The sequence below is a fragment of the Pristiophorus japonicus genome, chromosome 5 (assembly GCF_044704955.1).
Source record: "Pristiophorus japonicus isolate sPriJap1 chromosome 5, sPriJap1.hap1, whole genome shotgun sequence".
NCBI lineage: Eukaryota > Metazoa > Chordata > Chondrichthyes > Pristiophoridae > Pristiophorus > Pristiophorus japonicus.
The window spans coordinates 60,376,588-60,395,726 of NC_091981.1; the positions used below are offsets into that span (position 1 = coordinate 60,376,588).

The 19,139-nt window shown below is 43.2% G+C and overlaps 1 protein-coding gene across 4 annotated transcripts in view; it reads left to right on the forward strand.

The window, feature by feature from the left end:
* ripor2 (RHO family interacting cell polarization regulator 2) overlaps window positions 1–19,139 on the forward strand; it is a 104,119-nt gene that overhangs the window by 35,603 nt on the left and 49,377 nt on the right. For 3 of the 4 annotated variants that reach the window (XM_070880676.1, XM_070880673.1, XM_070880674.1), the window contains exons 3-7: window positions 2,495–2,650; window positions 3,135–3,213; window positions 8,993–9,016; window positions 10,108–10,161; window positions 16,162–16,311. In XM_070880676.1, the coding sequence (XP_070736777.1) occupies window positions 2,495–2,650; window positions 3,135–3,213; window positions 8,993–9,016; window positions 10,108–10,161; window positions 16,162–16,311 (463 nt within the window). The remainder of the gene's footprint in view (window positions 1–2,494; window positions 2,651–3,134; window positions 3,214–8,992; window positions 9,017–10,107; window positions 10,162–16,161; window positions 16,312–19,139) is intronic. The other variant, XM_070880675.1, reaches the window with a different exon arrangement.

A 19,139-nucleotide genomic window follows, 5' to 3' on the forward strand; every position in this document is an offset into this window, starting at 1 on the left:
CTACGAAATATTGGTCGAGCCGCTCTGTAAAGGCTTCCCAATCTTCACCCTCTGAGAACTTTTCTAATGCACCAACATTAGTCACTTTTACATAAAAGTTCGTAATCTCGTCGGCAGTTATTATGTCTTTAAAACTCTTATGAATGACTCCACGAGGTTCAGTATTGTACTTGAGCTGTTGTGACTTGAGTCCCATTTATTCCAGAGTGAGGCACAAGCATGGTGGGCAGCCTTTTATACGGGGCCCTGCACTCCTATGCAGGTGACCCTCAGGTCTCCCACCACAGTGCCCTCTGGTGGCACACCTTATGTGAGTATACATGGTCTACATACATGACAGGCAGAACAGTGAAAATGGCATTTAATCCAGAGAAGTGTGAGGTAATGCATTTGGGGAGGGCTAACAAGGCAAGGAAATACACATTAAATGGTAGGACATTGAGATGTGTAGAGGAACAAAGTAACCTGGGTGTGCATGTCCACAGATCCCTGAAGGTAACAGGCCAGGTCGATAAGGTGGTTAAGAAGGCATTCGGAATGCTTGCCTTTATTAACTGAGGCATAGAATATAAGAGCAGGTGGGTTATGCTTGAACTATATAAAACCCGAGTTAGGCCACAGCTGGAGTACTGCGTATAGTTCTGGTCACGGCTTTACAGGAAGGATGTGATTGCACTGGAGAGGGTACAGAGGAGATTTACGAGGATGTTGCCGGGAGTGGAGAATCTTAGCTATGAGGACAGATTGGTTAGGCTGGGTTTGTTTTCATTGAAACAGAGGAGGCTGAGGGGAGACCTCATTGAGGTGTATAAAATTATGAGGGGCCTAGATATAGTAGATAGAAAGTGTCTATTTCCCTAAGCAGAGGAGTCAACAACCAGGCAGCATAAATTTAAAGTAATTGATAGAAGGTTTCGAGGGGATTTGGGGGGAAATTTCTTCATGCAGAGGATTTTGGGTGTCTGGAACTCACTGCCTGAAAGGTTGGGAGAGGCAGAAACCCTCACCCCATTTTAAAAGTACTTAGATGTGCACTTGAAGTGCCATAACCTGCAGAGTTACAGACCTAGAGCTGGAAAGTGGGATTAGCCTCTTGTTGGCCGGCACGGACACAATGAACCGAAATGGCCTCTTTCCGTGCTATAAACTTCTGTGGTTCTATGAAAGGTCCCAGGTTGAGCAATTGGTCTGTGTTGAGTTAGCTGATCTCAGTCTGGATACTAGTTCAGCCACAGTGTGCCAGGGTCACGGCGGGCAAAAATCATTTGGGTCCCCACTCTTGGCCCCTGCTGGAAGCATGCACATATGTGGAGGATAGGTTCAGGTTCAGATGCAATGAATAGCCTGCCAGAAATCACTATCAAAGCTCAAAATAAAACACTGGGAGGATGCTGGTGCCCTCAGTGCAGAACCTATCAAAAGTTTGCACCTTCAGGAAAGGAAAGGAGGTCTTGGAAGAAGAACATTGCCTATAATCCGAATATAAAACATCACTAAATGTTATGTAGTCTGTGGCATTTGCCAATGTACATGAGAAAAGAAAACTTACATTTATATAGCACCTTACCACTTCCTCAGGCTGTAACAAAACACTTCATAGTCAATTAATGACTTTTGAAAGGTAATCAGTGGCAGCCAATTTGTGCACAGCATGGTCCCACAAACAGCAAGCCATGAATCGCCAGTTAATCTACTTTTAGTGGTGTTGGTTGAGCGAAGAATGTTAGCCAGGACACCGGGAAAACTCCCTGCCCTAATTAAATATGTCATGGGATTTGTTGCATCCATTTGACCAACAAAATGGGACCTCCATTTAATATCTGATCCAAGAGAGGGCACCCACACTCCCTCAGTACTGCAATGAACTGTCAGGCTACATTGTATCCTGGACTGGGCTTCAATCTGCAATCTTCTGATTCAACAGCAAGAGTGCTCCCAGCTGAGCCAAACTGTCAGCAGGGCAAGACTTTTGTTTAAAGTTGCAATTCTCTCCCTAGAAATGCAACTGCCATGTGCGAGGCAACACGCATTGCCTCTTCTGCTCCAGTTATTAGTCAATGGGAAACAGAGGTACATTTTATGAGTTAGCATTCCCAGTACAGAGCCTCATGTGATGGGACCACATTCTGGGAGTACAGGTGTGAAAATCATACCCAGAGGCATGATCCTTACAATTGCATTAAAATTAATAAGTGGAAAGCTGTGGGTTGAGTGTGCTGACTTCCATGGCTGAATTCCAAATATATTTTCCTATTGAGTGAAGCTCTGCACTGAGTGCAATACATCGTAAAATTATTCCTAGTTGTGCTACAGTATGAATCCCAATGTGTGTGTGTTTTTTTTAAAGTTTTATTTAACATAGGTAATATCATGTGGGACTACATGGACAAATCAGATACCCAAGTTGCACAGAGTCTATCATTTGGATTTCACTGAAGGTGCTATTTGTAATTGCTCCCTTTCAGTCCATTTCATTGATGTGATATCCTTACAGGTGTCACTCCTTCATTGGAAATAACGGGGCCCTCAAAAAACCACAAGGAAAACTAAAGAAAATGAATGCTTCATCCCATAAGAACAACTGCACGCCCAAGGACGTGCAGCCCAAGCGAATGGAGGAAATATATGAGGCTCTGAAGAAAGGATTAATGTAAGAACTTTTGAATGTTTGAAATCCCCAAAATGATGATTTTAACGATTCACCATTGTCAATTATCGATTCTGTTTGTTGTCAGGTCCATCACACTTTAAGTGTCACGGAGTAACATTTCTGAGTCTCTCACATACACATACAGAAATGCAAAACAATTACAGACATTTCCTGCTTGATTTCCTGTCTTTGGAGGAGAGCCAGTTACTAAGAAATACCTGTCCATCCACAGAGGACCAATTAACCTCAAAGTGACTGAGGGGCTACCAAGCAGCAATCAGCCTTTAAATTGACCTTAAGATGTGCCTATTCATAGCCATTAGACCTTGGGGCCAGGTTACGCACAGCTTCGCCTGAGCAGCAGAATAATATATTGCGCGTTACATGATTTAAAGCAGACACTAGGAAGAGGGCTGAACTATGATGCAGCCATTGCACATAAGTCATGTCCTGTTGCAAACCTTTCTCTTTTTTTGTTAAACAGTGAGTACTTGGAGGTGCATCAAGCAGAGCTGGACAAGCTGACTACCCAGCTGAAAGATATGAAGCGCAATTCCAGACTGGTAAGTGGGAGTCAAGCTAACTGAAACCAAGTGGTGGAAGACGCAGCAGGTCAGTCAGCATCTGTAAAAAGAAAAGAATGGTTCGCACCTTTTGGCTGTGCATCCCTTCATCAGAACCAAATGCCGTAACCTGTCATTTCCCTGTATGGATGCTACTGGGCCTGCTGTGTATTTCCAGCATTTTCTAGTTTTATTTCCGATTTCCAGTTTTTCTTCTTTATTTTACCATTTAATATGAAATCTGGTGCTGCAAACATTAGGTTAACCTTCCACTTCCTCCCTTTACTCTTCCTCTCCTTAAAATTCTTACAGAAGTCTGTAATTCTGCAAGTTCTAATCTAAATAATGAATGCTCATCAAGGTATTTATCCATGGGGACTTCACAGTCAAATCCTATCTTATCCTCATGTAATATTGACACACACAATTTTTAATATTGGTCCCTGGACAGGGATTGGAAGCAGAACCCTGGCTGATTTCACCCCCTCTCTCCCCAGACAAAATATAGAAACATAGAAACATAGAAACTAGGTGCAGGAGTAGGCCATTTGGCCCTTCGAGCCTGCACCACCATTCAATAAGATCATGGCTGATCATTCACCTCAGTACATCTTTCCTGCTTTCTCTCCATACCCCTTGATCTCTTTAGCCGTAAGGGTGATATCTAACTCCCTCTTCAATATATCCAATGAACTGGCATCAACACCTCTCTGCGGTAGGGAATTCCACCGGTTAACAACTCTCTGACTGAAGAAGTTTCTCCTCATCTCAGTCCTAAATGGCTTACCCCTTATCCTTAGACTGTGTCCCCTGGTTCTGGACTTCCCCAACATCGGGAACATTCTTCCTGCATCTAACCTGTCCAGTCCCGTCAAAATTTTATATGTTTCTATGAGATCCCCTCTCATCCTTCTAAACTCCAGTGAATACAGGCCCAGTCGATCCAGTCTCTCCTCATATGTCAGTCCTATCAGCCCGGGAATCAGTCTGATGAACCTTCGCTGCACTCCCTCAATAGCAAGAACGTCCTTCCTCTGATTAGGAAACCAAAACTGAACACAATATTCCAGGTGAGGCCTCACCAAGGCCCTGTACAACTGCAGTAAGACCTCCCTGTTCCTATACTCAAATCTCCTAGCTATGAAGGCCAACATGCCAGTTGCCTTCTTCACTGCCTGCTGTACCTGCATGCCAACTTTCTATGACTGATGTACCATGATACCCAGGTCTCGTTGCACCTCCCCTTTTCCTAATCTGCCACCATTCAGATAATATTCTGCTTTCGTGTTTTTGCCACCGAAGTGGATAACCTCACATTTGTCCACATTATACTGCATCTGCCATGCATTTGCCCACTCACCCAACCTGTCCAAATCACCCTGCAGCCTCTTAGCATCCTCCTCACAGCTCACACCACTAGCCAGCTTAGTGTCATCTGCAAACTTGGAGATATTACATTCAATTCCTTCATCTAAATCATTAATGTATATTGCAAATAGCTGGGGTCCCAGCACTGAGCCCTGCAGCACTCCACTAGTCACTGCCTGCCATTCTGAAAAGGATCCGTTTATCCCGATTCTCTGCTTCCTGGCTGCCAACCAGTTCTCTATCCACGTTAATACATTACCCCCAATACCATGTGCTTTAATTTTGCACACCAATCTCTTGTGTGGGACCTTGTCAAAAGCCTTTTGAAAGTCCAAATACACCACATCCACTGGTTCTCCCCTGTCCACTTTATTAGTTACATCCTCAAAAATAAGTTTTGTCAAGCATGATTTTCCTTTCATAATCCATGCTGACTTGGACCGATCCTGTCGCTGCTTTCCAAATGCGCTGCTATTTCATCTTTAATAATTGATTCCAACATTTTCCCCACTACTGATGTCAGGCTAACCGGTCTATATTTCCCCGTTTTCTCTCTCCCTCCTTTCTTATAAAGTGTTATTACATTAGCTACCCTGCAGTCCATAGGAACTGATCCAGAGTCGATAAACTGCTGGAAAATGATCACCAATGCATCCACTATTTCTAGGGCCACTTCCTTAAGTTCACTGGGATGCAGACTATCAGGCCCTGGGGATTTATTGGCCTTCAATCCCATCAATTTCCCTAACACAATTTCCTGACTAATAAGGATTTCCTTCAGTTCCTCCTTCTCATAGGTCCCTCGGTATTTCCGGAAGGTTATTTGTGTCTTCCTTCGTGAAGACAGAACCAAAGTATTTGTTCAATTGGTCTGCCATTTCTTTGTTCCCCATTATAAATTCACCTGATTCTGACTGCAAGGGACCTATGTTTGTCTTCATTAATCTTTTTCTCTTCACATATCTATAGAAGCTTTTGCAGTCAGTTTTTATGTTCCCAGCAAGCTTCCTCTCATACTCTATTTCCCCCCTCCTAATTAAGCCCTTTGTCCTCCTCTGCTGAATTCTAAATTTCTCCCAGTCCTCAGGTTTGCTGCTTTTTCTGGCCAAATTATATGCCTCTTCCTTGGATTTAACACTATCCTTAATTTCCCTTGTTAGCCACGGTTGAGCCACCTTCCCCGTTTTATTTTTACTCCAGACCGGGATGTACAATTGTTGAAGTTCATCCAAGCATGTTGAATCTATTTGTAGTGGCCCATCACCATCTCACCTGAGATCAGCACAAACCAGGGATTGAACCTGGGACACGGGGCACTTAACCTCTGAATTCTTAAGTGAGCTGAACAGCGTCTCTTTTTATTCATAGAATTTCAAACCCTTATACATTGTGACATTATAAAAATGTATTTGCACACCACAAGAGAGCCGTATAATGAAAGATTCAAGATCCTGTGAAAATTTGTATCTACTCTACACAGTGTGTAGAGAACGCTGACCTTGTTGTTGGAAATTCAGAATTTGTATTGTCTATTAATAGAGAAAATTACTGAAATGAAGTGGGTAATGTTAAATACTTTTAAGCCAATCAATAGCAGAAGAAAAATGCAGAAACACATGGTTATCTTACTTGAGCTTACCGTATGGGCAAGTCTTTCCCTTTCATTAAATGAAAGATGAATCATTCTGCTAGCATCGTATCTTCTATTTATTTTAATTTGAGTTGTCTGCAGCCAACACTAATCCCCATGTTTCGATAAAAGGCAGCTGGATTGTTACTGAAATATTAGGGGAAATTTTGCGATCCCAGTGAGGAGAATAGATCATAGTGAGCTGGAGAAATGGGACTACAAAGTTCTAGCTTTATCCCCATTCCTTTGAGCTAGGACATCGGGACCACAGAATTTACCCTATTATTAACTTGGAAAATATCAGCAACTAGCTAATGGGCGGGGTTTGTATTTGCTGAGCTGTGAAGTTAATTTTCCATACTGTGCTTTTCCTTGGTCATTGAATAAGCTGCAGTAACTGTTGTGTAAAACCACACACTGTAACAGATCGGGAGAGGGAAATTCTAATGAAGGTCATTGGGCCCCATTCCAGCAATTGTAAATGTAACTGATCTAACACAGGATCTTTAATGCTGTTACTTGGTGCTAACTGGCAGTGGTGTCCTCTGTGTAAAACTGTTTTCTGGATTATGCACACACCAACAGCAATGGCTTACCACTAGTATGCATGGCACAGGATAGAGCAACCAAGGAGACCTGGGCAAAGCACTGACCAAACTCCATCCTTACATTGTTTTCAAAACTGTATTGAGAAATCCAAATGAAGGTTTTTCTTTTCTTGATTTAAAAAAAAATCTCTCCTTGTTGCCTGAAAGCAACGACTTCTAATTGGGGGATAGTTCACAAGCTTTAGCAGGCTTCCAGTACTATGCCAAAATCAGCATTACTCAGATATGACTCAACAAAAAGAGTGGCAACTGGCAATTCAACCATGGAGAGCATCGCAGCCAAGCCCGACACTGTGGAGCCAGGGCCACTGGATAGTGGCCAAGAGTAGAAACCTTACCTAATCGGTCCTCCAAGGCCAACTGTAGCCGTACTGTAACCCCAGCTACGATCAGCTAACTCAGCACAGACCAGAGATTGAAACTCAATACGACCCAGTGCACTCCATTTACCCACAAAGCCACTGAGGTATCCTTTGTCATTTTTGAAAAGAGTGCTGTCTTCTTGAAAAAATATTTTAGGAAACTTTTCCTTTGGTGTGTTTATAGACACACAATAAATCATCATCATAGGTAGTCCCTCGGAATCGAGGAAGACTTGCTTCCACTCCTGAAGTGAGTTCTTTGCTTGCTGAGTAGTCCAATACGAGAGCCACAGACTTTGTCACAGGTGGGACAGATAGTCGTTGAGGGAATGGGTGGGTGGTTTGCCGCACGCTTTTTCTGCTGTCTGCGCTTGATTTCTGCATGCTCTCGGCGTTGACACTCGAGGTGCTCAGCACCCTCTCGGATGCACTTCCTCCACTTAAGGGCGGTCTTGGGCCAGGGACTCCCAGGTGTCAGTGGGAATGTTGCACTTTATCAGGGAGGCTTTGAGGGTGTCCTTGTAGTGTTTCCGCTGCCCACCTTTGGCTCATTTGCCATGAAGGAGCTTTGAGTAGAGCACTTGCTTTGGGAGTCTCGTGTCTGGCATGCGGACTATGTGGGCCCAGCAGAGCTGATTGAGTGTGGACAGTGCTTCAATGCTAGGGATGTTAGCCTGAGTGGGGACGCTGATGTTGGTGCGCCTTTCCTTTCAGGGGATTTGTAGGATCTTGCGGAGACATCTTTGGTGATATTTCTCCAGCAACCTGAGGTGTCTACTGTACATGGTCCATATCTCTGAGCCATAGACCATGAGCTTGGTAGCAGTTTGGAGGGCCTGGTCTTCAAACACTCTTTTCCTCAGGCGACCGAATGCTGCACTGGCGCACTGGAGGCGGTGTTAAATCTCGTCGTCGATGCCTGCTCTTGTTGATAGGAGGATCCCAAGATATGGGAAGTGGTCCACGGTGTCTAGAGCCACGCCGTGGATCTTGATGACTGAGGGGCAGTGCTGTGTAGTGAGGACAGGCTGATGGAGGACCTTTGTCTTACGGATGTTTAGCATAAGGCCCATGCTTTTGTACGCCTCAGTAAATACGTCGACTATGTCCTGGAGTGCAGTCTCTGTATGTGCGCAGACGCAGGCGTCATCCGCGTACTGTAGCTCGACGACAGAGGTTGGGGTGGTCTTGGACCTGGCCTGAAGATGACGCAGGTTGAACAGGTTCCCACTGGTTATGTAGTTTAGTTCCACTCCAGCGGGGAGCTTGTTGACTGTGAGGTGGAGCATGGCGGCGAGAAAGATTGAGAAGAGGGTTGGAGCGATGACACAGTCCTGTTTGACCCTGGTCCGGACAATAAATATAAACCATGTCAATAAATATAATATTTAAATAAATAATAAATAAATAAATATAAACCATGTCAAACCACGTTTTCACAGCACTTGTATGTGGCACCATTCTGATAAGATCTCCACTTGGCTGCTCTTATCTTCAGCATATATATTTATTTTTTCTCCGCTGCCAATTGCTGGATTTTCTTCCTTCTGTCTATTGGCAGCATTCCTTTCCATTGCTGTTAAAATAGTAGAATGCCACTGTAAATGGCATATTTAAATGCACACAACTTACAATAGTAATCTTATTGCAGTACCCTGTAGTAAACTAAATCTAGCCTGGGGTGTGCCCTCACTCACTTACCTACAGGAGGACTCTGGCTCTAAATATTGGAAGGGACATAAAAACTTTATACAAAATGGAAAATGAATACAACATGTCATCATATAATACTTCATATGCTTTATTCACAGGGAGTCTTGTATGATCTGGATAAGGTGAGTCATTATTATATTCATTCATTGTGCAACTTGCTTTTGTGGGGATGAGCCTTTATTTACATGGATTAGCACAGTACTATAATAAATCCTGTTGTAGGAATTTTCTGGGGTGGTGAGGAGGTTGTCTTGATCAGCGCCCACAACTTTAAGATTGGTGGAAATCCTTGAAATGTTTGAATGGAGCTTCTGCCAAATTTTCAGCAGCCGATTGGGAGAACCTCCACGTGATTTCCTGCTGGCCATTTTTATTGTGGAATCAATTCCAGTTTGGCTCAGTGGGAACCAAGTCACATCACAGAACCAGGCCGCATTAGATAGTGGTGCTGCAATATGACTCGCTTCCCACTGTATTGAATTTTCCTTGTTACACTCAGCAGCATCGAAACAACTGCACACACAATTGTAATGATGCAACTAGCCGAAGAAATCTGCAAGGGGCAATCCCATCTTCCCAGCGGGAAGCTGTGCTTGCAGAGATTGCAGCCAGAGAATCAGGCGATAATCCTTGTTGGGAATTTCCTCAGTGGTTCTCTCAATCAGCTGCTGTAACTTTGGAAAAGATTGGGGTTTCTGCCGAAGTTGCAGCAGCCAATCAGTAGAATCCGCGCTCCCTGTGAGCACACCATTCCTGCTGGGAGTGCATAATCACCCCATAATGATGTAACTAACTCAGGAGACTAGTAATGAGGGTATTATAGTAACTAAAGGTGTCTTTAACAATGTTAAAATTTTAGAAACTTTGCAGTGATGCAACTAGCCAAAGGTTTTGTACTTATAACCCACAATATGTACTTGGATTGATGATTTGAGTTCTATGTATACACTTGCTGCAGGGTTTTGTGAAAGAAGTAAAGCTGATTTACTCTAAATATTGCTGCCCTAGCTCAACTATATCAATTTAATGGTGAACCACTTTAGCCAAACTTAACTAATGAAGTTGTGGGAGTAATATTCTGAAGGCCAATACTCCTTTTCTCTCTAAGTTTCTGCTCTTATTTTGGTTTCAAGAATGTTTAGATTATTAACTTGCTGGTCAGTCCATTGCTATTATCTGTGGAACTTAATGATACGTTTGCTTCTCATTGCAGCAAATCAAATCAATAGAGCGATACGTGAGAAGGCTGGAGTTCCACATCAGTAAGGTAGGTATAATAATGGTACAGTTCAACTTAAATTGACCTTAGATCGTAAACACAGTACACAGCCAATAGACAAGACTCAATGTACATTCAAAACCAATGAGCTTACAGGAAGATGTTTTGGGAGAATAGTATCATTACCACTTGGTTTTCAATAACACTATCTGACCTATTCTTTGGGTGTCAGCCATGGCTCAGTGGTAGCACTCTTGTCTCTGAAGGTTGTGGGTTCAAGTCCCACTCCAGACACTTGAGCACAAAATCTAAGCTACCACTCCAGTGCAGTACTGAGGGAGCGCTGCACTGTCAGAGGTGCCATCTTTCAGATGAAACCGTTAACTAAGGTCCGGTATACCCTCTCAGGTGGATGTAAAAGATTCCAAGGCAATATTAGAAGAGCAGGAGAGTGCTCCCCAGTGTCCTGGCAAACTAAGTAAATTCATTAGTTAAGTACTCATGACAGGCCTGGTAAATTTCACTTGCTGACTAGCCAATTGGACATTACTTTCCACGTCCGTTAGCCTGATATACCATTAAATCCAATTGAAGTAGTTCTTTAATAGAATCAAGTTTTTTTCCTGTGAGATGTGCCTCAATTATACTGCGGGCCAAGTTCAACAGCAGCAACGGATAATTTTTCACACATCTGTTTGCGACGTTGCCAGTCTGGTTGGGACCTTCCCTAATGTTGGGGAAAGATCTGTGCAGGCCCACATTGCTGGACAATATGGACAGCTTGAAGGGTCAGCCTGGCAGTAGCCCAGAGGCAAGATGGCAATGTGACCTATGTAAGGCTAGCAAAAACTGTTCACATTTGACGCTGGCGGTTTAAATTGGTTCGAAGCACCAAGGGGAAATGATTTCAATGCCTCTGACAGCCGTGGTGTTACTTTATATACTTTGCAGGGTAGCCCCCAGGGTCATTCTTACCACCAGAGTCAATTCTGTGCAGTAAACAAGATATGAAAAACAAACAGGATATGAAAAACAAGTCGAATCAATCTGTTGTTCCCTCCTCGTTCTTCCAGTACCTGCTCCCTTGTGTCCTGTTGCAGCTCGCCTTCACTCACTAGCTCCTTGCTTAACCCTGAGTACGATCTAATTCCTTTTTAGCATTAATTTCCTTGTTAAAACTTAATCAACATTTTTTTGCAAATTAATTTTTGTTTAATGCCTAGCACTTGTTAATATTCTCAAGTTGGATTGCCATAATCATTATGAACCTTCCCTGACCTCTTGAACTCGGCATAGCATTGCTTCTAGGATGTTGCTTGATTTAAGATACCAGGAAGGCCTCAGAGAGTACAAGAAGGTTTCATCAGCATGTGTTGTGCAAGATTCATGTTAGTCATATCTGTTCTGAACATACCCAACTAAAGTGACAAGTGTCCAAGTACGAGTAGCAACAGGAAGCAGGCTGTGGGTAAGAGGAAATGGTGTAACAGGTGGCAGAAATTTCCAATGATTGACAACAGTTACAAAGCTCCCAGCAGGGTAAATCTTTAAAATTAACCAGTTCATGACAAAACTATTAATAACATTCCTATTAAATGAGACTGGCCCACCATTGACACTAAGAATGAAATCCCCATTGCTTTCTCATTAAAAATACAGTGAACTTTACAACATTGAATGAGAAGACATCCAGATTTGGGATTTATCGTTTCAGAATGGTCTTATTGTAAGGCAAAGCTAAAACATGGAAAAAGGTTCCCAGATAACTGCAACAATGTTTCAAACAAATGCGCAATTAACAATATAAAGATTGTTGTGATGAACACAGTAGATTTAATCCATTTTTCCAGATTTCCGCTGACATTATGGCAGGAGATCTGGAGAGCCCCCATGGAAATTCTACCCCAGTGCCACAACTCCCAGATAATATGATCACTCCATACAAATATATTAATCAGCAAAAAATCCATCCAAGGGATTTTCACATCAAATAAATAACTAAATCAAGGAAGCAAAGTACTTTGATCTTTTAGGTAAATCAAATCAGTCATTCAACTTTACTACGGATCTTGTAAGGATGGAAATTTCAAGGTGGTGTAGCAGGGTGTGCTCTTCTGAGCTTGGAGTTAAGGGACAGAATAGGAACCTTTCCTCGAGTGCTTACTCGTTACCTGGGAATGCTAGCTGCTGAAAGTCAGCGACAATAATTTGGTGTTCCATTCGATAGAACTGACCATTGTCAATTTAATGAGTGGAAAAGAAAATCAACAAATATCTATTGCTAAAAATCTTGAATAGAGCGCATATTTCCTGCTCACAAACCTTACTTCACGATCTTATACTTTTCTGTCAACATTTATGATTGTAAATTTGTATGTCAACATTTCCCATTCAAATGGTCACAATGTACTTTTTGGTTCTTATCAGTAGATGGCATTGCTGAGTGAGTTTCTGAAGTCCCTCTTCCAACTCCATTGCAATCTTGTATATGATAAAAACTTATATTAATTAACTGACTATAAACAATGCCATGGGCAATTTACTAGTAAAATGTTTTAAAAAAAAGTTTGTGCATTGGCACTTAGATAGTTATTAACAATAATGTAAATCTGTGCTGACAGTCTAAACAGCCACTTGAATCTACAGAAATACATGCAATTTGTTATCTTTTTCCCTTTTTAAAGTTCCCTGCTCACGTTCAGCAGGCAACATGACAGGCTGGAGACCTGCTACTAGGCTTTGCTGAGTGCTAGCTGTTAGGAGGTGTACAATGTCCACAATTGATTTACCCTTCCGCTGTTCCAACCTATCTGTGAGGCAGTGCATGGCTCCTGTTCAGCACCTTTCCACAGAGCAATGGTGGGGATTTATGTCCTATCACCCGACGGTATATCTGGCTGCACCATTATTAAATTACCATACTCCTATGGGAAAAGGCAATCATAGAATCATAGAAACTTACAGGACAGAAGGAGGCCATTTGTCCCATGGTGCTGGTGTTGGCTCTTTGAAAGAGCAGTCGTGCTTAGTCCCACACCCTGCTTTTTCTCCGTAACCCTGTAAGTTCCTCATCCTCAAGTACTTGTCCAACTCACTTTTAAAATTATTTATGGAATCGGCTTCCTTTACAGGCAGAGTGTTCGGATCCCAACAACTCTTTGAGTGAAAATATTTCTCCTCATCTCCCCTCTAGATCTTTTGCCAATCATTCTAAATCTATGACGCCTGGTTATTGACCCGCTCACCAGAGGGAATAGGTTTTCTCTATCTACTCTATCTTGAAAGCCTTTATTAGGTCACCTCTTAAATTTCTCTGTTCAAGGAGTACAGTCGTAACTTCTCCAACCTCTTGTCATAACAGAAGTCCCTCATTCCTGGTACATCCTTGTAAACCTCCTCAGTCCCCTTTCTAATGCTTTTACATCTTTCCTGAGGTGTGGTGCCCAAAATTGTCCACAATACTTCAGTTGAAGCCTAACCAATGATTTATAAAGTTCTAGTATGATCTCTTTACTTTTATGTTCTATGCCTCGATTTATAAACCCAAGTAATCGATAAGCTTTTTAACCACCTGATCATCTTGCCCTGCCACCTTTAAGGATTTGTGTACATGGACATCGAGGTCTCTCTGCTCGTCTACACTTTTCAAAATCGTACCATTTATAATATACTGTCTTTCCATATTAGTCCTCCAAAAGTGCATAAACTCACACTTTTTTGCATTGACTTCATCTGCTATGCTGCTGCCCATTCCCCCATCCTGTCTATGTCATCCTGAAGTCTAAAACTATCCTCATCACTATCTACTACATTGCCAAGTTTTGTATCATCTGCAAACGTTATAAAGACAGCACCTGACAGTACAGCACTCCCCCAGTACTGCACTGGAGTGTCAGCCTAGATTTTGTGTTCAAGTTTGTTTAAAAAACTTCTGTTTAAAAAAACATTCTATTTTGTAACCTTTCTATTCCAAACTTATGCTTGATAGGAGGACCTAATTGACTTCCACTTCATTTCATTTTCCTGAGCTATTTCCTAGTTCATTGTGCTATAACACCACAATGATTCATTTCACTTCCAATTATGACAAGTGTGTGGATGATTTTTGCTAAAGTGCTTATGTGCAATTCTGTAAATACTGTACAGCAAAATGAGATTTGTGTACAAAATCAACCTTTACAAATAGTGGCCAAGGGCCTTGTCATGACCTGATCCATGAGGCTGATGAAGTGAGGACACTGAGTTTGGGGTGTATCACATGAAAGCCATGAAAGCAGCTGTAGCTGGGGACATTCACAAGATGGCCCCTACTGGCAGCATGCTTCACAAACACAAACATCACACACATTCACACACTCACACACACATCATCATAGGCGGTCCTTCGAACGAGGATGACTTGCTTCCACATGAGTTCACAGATGTTTCAATGAAGGACCCGATGTTCCAGTCCAGAACTCCAATTGAAGGGGTGGAAGATGCCTGTGCGTGGATTTTTTTAACGTATGGTAACCGTTGCACATCAGCCACCACACGGGCTTGACAGAGCTAGGCCTTTATCCAGTGGCAAGGGTTAACCAGGACGAATGGAGACCTGGTGTACTGCATGGACCTAGTGCGCACACATATCACAGTGTGGGCTGGCCGGTGCTGCCCCTGGGCCCTCGGCTCTTCTGGGCCCCGTACCCTCATTCGCCGCACCTCCGCCACGATCTCTCGCCGCTCCTCCTCCACAAAAACTCTTGCCACACCTCCGCCACGATCTCCCGCTGCACCTTGAATGTAATATTCTGACACACAATCACACACTCACAAACATCCTACCTCCTCCGCTAGAAAATGCATTCTGACAGTTTGACACAGAATGAGTAAATTAAAGTGGGAGAGAGCACACGTGAAATGTTTTATGTTACTGTATGTAGAAATAATCATTTTTAAAACTACTATGACTCAAAGGAGATCGTTTTCTGAGTTTGCATGACTGGCAGAGTCTTCCGACTGTGCATATTGGGAGATCGTGGGCGCACTGCCCATGATTTTCCATCCATTAAAATGAATGGACTGAAAATAATGAGCATTGCACCTGTGATTTCCTGGATCGATGAAATACTGGCGCAGGTATGATGGGCCAATGGCCTCCTCCTATGATATTAAAACTCTACGGACTGGATTTTCGGTTCTGCTCATTTCTGGGCGGTAATGGTAGCGGGGTGGTAAATTTTGCGCCTCGGAACAGTTTGCGCCTCAGTCAGAAAAAGTTAGCTGGGCCCTGAGTGTGGGGCGGAGCGCTAAGGGAGATGTTACACACCTCTCTTGGGGCACTAGGCTGGCTGAGCAACTGAAAATCCCAAGCTAAACAGCCGGCCTCGGAGCGCTGTAAGAGAGGCCTGGGGGGTGGGGGGGGGGCGAACAAAAATACAACACCAAAAATATTCCAAATAATTAACTCATGTCACCACAACATAAATCGCAAAAAAACAACAAAAAAAACAATCACACTTACCTGAGGTCGACATTACTAACCTCACTGCGCCCGCTACAGCTCAGACCGCCAGCTTCCACAGGCGGTCCCAGCAGGGTGCTCTACGGAGCACTACGGATCGTGCAGCAGCCAAAAATCGAGACAGTGTCGTAACCAGGGGTGTTGCACACCGGCTCGCCTCTTCCAGGCGGTAATAATCCACGCCCCGTCGGAACCGACACCGAACGTCCAGGCACGGGTGCTGGAAGCTGGCCGCCTGCCCGGATGTGCTTATGTGCTTACTGTCACCATTGCCACCCTTCCGGGGTGATAACAGAGGCAGCAGAAGACCAAATTTCCAGCCCTATGAGTCTAAGTATCATCCTCATGTTTTTCCTTTTAAATTTCTGACATTCTTTGAATGTGTGTAGAAGGAGGTTCCAAGCACCACTCTGCTCTTTAAATCCCCCTTCAATAATCAGAGCAAACTGATTGAGGCAACACTCTCGTGGCAGTTTGAAAAAATTGGCAGTTCACGAAACACGCAGGTGATTCATGCTTCTTTGTTTTGCATCATGCCATGGCAGGTAGATGAGTTGTACGAGACGTTCTGCATCCAGAAAAGGCTCCGTGACGGCGCTTCCAAAATGAAACAGGCCTTTGCAATGTCTCCTTCCACTAAAGGTGCTCGGGAAAGCCTAGCAGAAATAAACAGGAGCTACAAAGAATACACCGAGGTATGGTCTTATCTTTAATGGCATCAGTTTATAGAACTGCAGCAGTATTGAAGAATATATTTCATTTTAGCAGCAGCAGTTTGCTTAGCAAAGAATAAGAATGCAAAACCCATTGCACAACAGTAATTCTGTGTCACACGCATGCATTTTGCTGCACAAAGCAGAGGCACAACTAAGTTAGTAAGGGTGTGCAGGCTGGAGTTTTGAATTGAGCATGGTATGAAGGCAATTCGTAGCTGTGGATTCCGGTTTTGAGTGGCTGATTAGAAAGCGTTGGTACAAATTGAATAGAGCCGTGCTCTCACAGAATAATCAGTTACTATAGGCTGTCAGGTCCTAACCTCTGGAATTCCCTTCTTTAGCCCATCTACCACTCCACTTCCTCTCCTAAGATCCTCCTTAAAACCTATGACCAAACTTTTGATCATCCCTCCTAATCTCTCCTTCAATGGCTCAGCATCTGTTTTTCCTTATGTCTCCGTGAAGATTCGTGGGAGTATTTTCTTTGTTAAAAGTTTTTTATAAACGCAAGTTGTTGATGTCTTGAGTGTGACCTCACAAAGGCCTTCGACTCTATCAACCGTGAGGGATTATGGTGTGTCCTTCTCAAATTCGACTGTCCTCAAAGATTTGTCGCCATCCTCCACCTGCTTCATGATGACATGCAAGCCGTGATTCTTACCAATGGATCCACCATAGACCCAATACAAGTGCAGACCGGGGTCTAGCAAGGCTGTGTCATCACACCAACGCTGTTCTCAATCTTCCTCACTGCAATACATCATCTCACCTCTAACAAGCTCCCCACTGGAGTGGAGTTAATCTACAGGACAAGTGGGAAATTGTTCAACCTCCAATGCCTCCAGTCCAGATCCAAGGTTGTCCCAACTTCTGTCATGCAGATGAGGCTTGTATCTCTGCACACTCTGAGTCCGAACTCCAAACCATTGTTGACATCTTCACTGAAGCGTACAAGAGTCTGGGCCTTACATTAAATATCAATAAGACAAAGGTTCTCTACCAACCTGCCCCCGCCAGACAGTACTGCTCCCAGAATTATCAAGAACCATGACGAGACCTTGGACAATGTGGACCAGTTCCCTTACCTTGGGAGCCTACTATCAGCAAGGACAGACATCGATGATGAAGTCCAACATTGCCTTCACTGTGCCAGTTTTTGACCACCTGAGGAAAAGAGTGTGCAAAAACCAAGATCTCAAACTCGGCACCAAGCTCATGGTCTACAGAGCAGTAGCGATAGCCGCTCTCCTATATGCTTCAGAGACATGGAATATGTACCGGAGAAGTACCACCAACGCTGCCTCTGCAAAATCCTGAAAATCCATTGGCAGGATAGGCACACCAACATCAGTGTTTTCTCTCAGGCCAACATCCCCAGCATCGAGGCATTGACCATGCATCGATCAGCTCCGATAGATGGGCCACATTGTCCGCATGCCCGATACTCGATTCCCGAAACAAGCACTCTACTCTGAGCTACGTCACTGCAGGCGAGTCCCAGGAGGGCAGAGAAAACACTACAAGGACACCTTCAAAGCTTCATTGAAAAAATGTAACATCCCCACTGACTCTTGGGACTCCCTGGTCCCAGACCGCTCAAAGTGGAGAAGAAGCATCCAAGAAGGCACCGAACACTTCGAGTCTCTTCGACGCGAGCACGCGGAAGCCAAGTACAAACAGCTGAAGAAGCATACAGCAAATCAAGCACCCCTCCCATCCGTCCCTCCAACCACCATCTGCCTCACCTGTGACAGAGACTGTAAATCCCGTATTGGTCTCATCAGTCACCATAGATCTCATTTTAGTGCGGAAGCAAGTCATCCTCGACTCCGGGGGACTGCCTAAGAAGAAGAAGAAGATTATTAAAGGATTAAGAATCGGGCACACTGGCCACATTGCCGGAGCTCTGATGGGGAGTATTGTTTTTACTGAAATACATAAGGGACAGGTTCATTATGCAGGACACTATCAAGATCAAATGGACTAAAAGAAGAAGTAGTAATTAATGCTAACTGAGTATAATTAGAAAAATATTTACTGAGAAATTACATTGAAGAATGAAAAGGTACGTAGAAGCGGTACTGCATGAAGAATAAGCTTTTTTAAGGCCAGGATGAAGTATGTTAAATCAACTGTTTATGATAATTAGATTTCAGAGAAATTTATAGAACACGACAGTCACTGTTACAACAATTTCATAGATTTTAAGTTGGTCTTTGACATGGCTAGAAGGGATGTGGCATGTCTTGGGGATGTATGGTATTCCTGTGAAGCTTGTCAGATTGATAGAAAATATTTTTAACAAGACCCTGTGCCCAGATAGGAAACTGACGGAATCTTTTAGATCAACAGTTGGGTTGAAACAAGGATGTACACTGGCATCTAATTTATTTAATCCAGTGTTGGAAGCAGTACTGAATCTGGTACTAAAAAATGATATTGGAGGGGTCTCCTTATGTGGCAAGATTTTAAACAATCTCAGATTTGCTGCTGATATTGACCTTATAGCAACATTTAAAACAGATTTGCAGAGAATAACAGATACGGTGTACATGGAGAGTAGAACAGCTGGACTGCAGATTACCATAAAGAAGACAAATGTCATGTCATTTGGGAATCATCAGGAAGATGCAGAGATTACAGTTGGAGAGGATGCTGTTGACCAGGTGAAAAAGTTTGGTGGGTTAGTGCCAGAGAAGGGGAGTTATGAAGAAGACATCAAAGGAAAAATTGGACACTCTTTTGCTGAAGATTAAGCATAATATATAAGACCAATGATATTTCAGTAAAATTGAAGGTAAGACTTT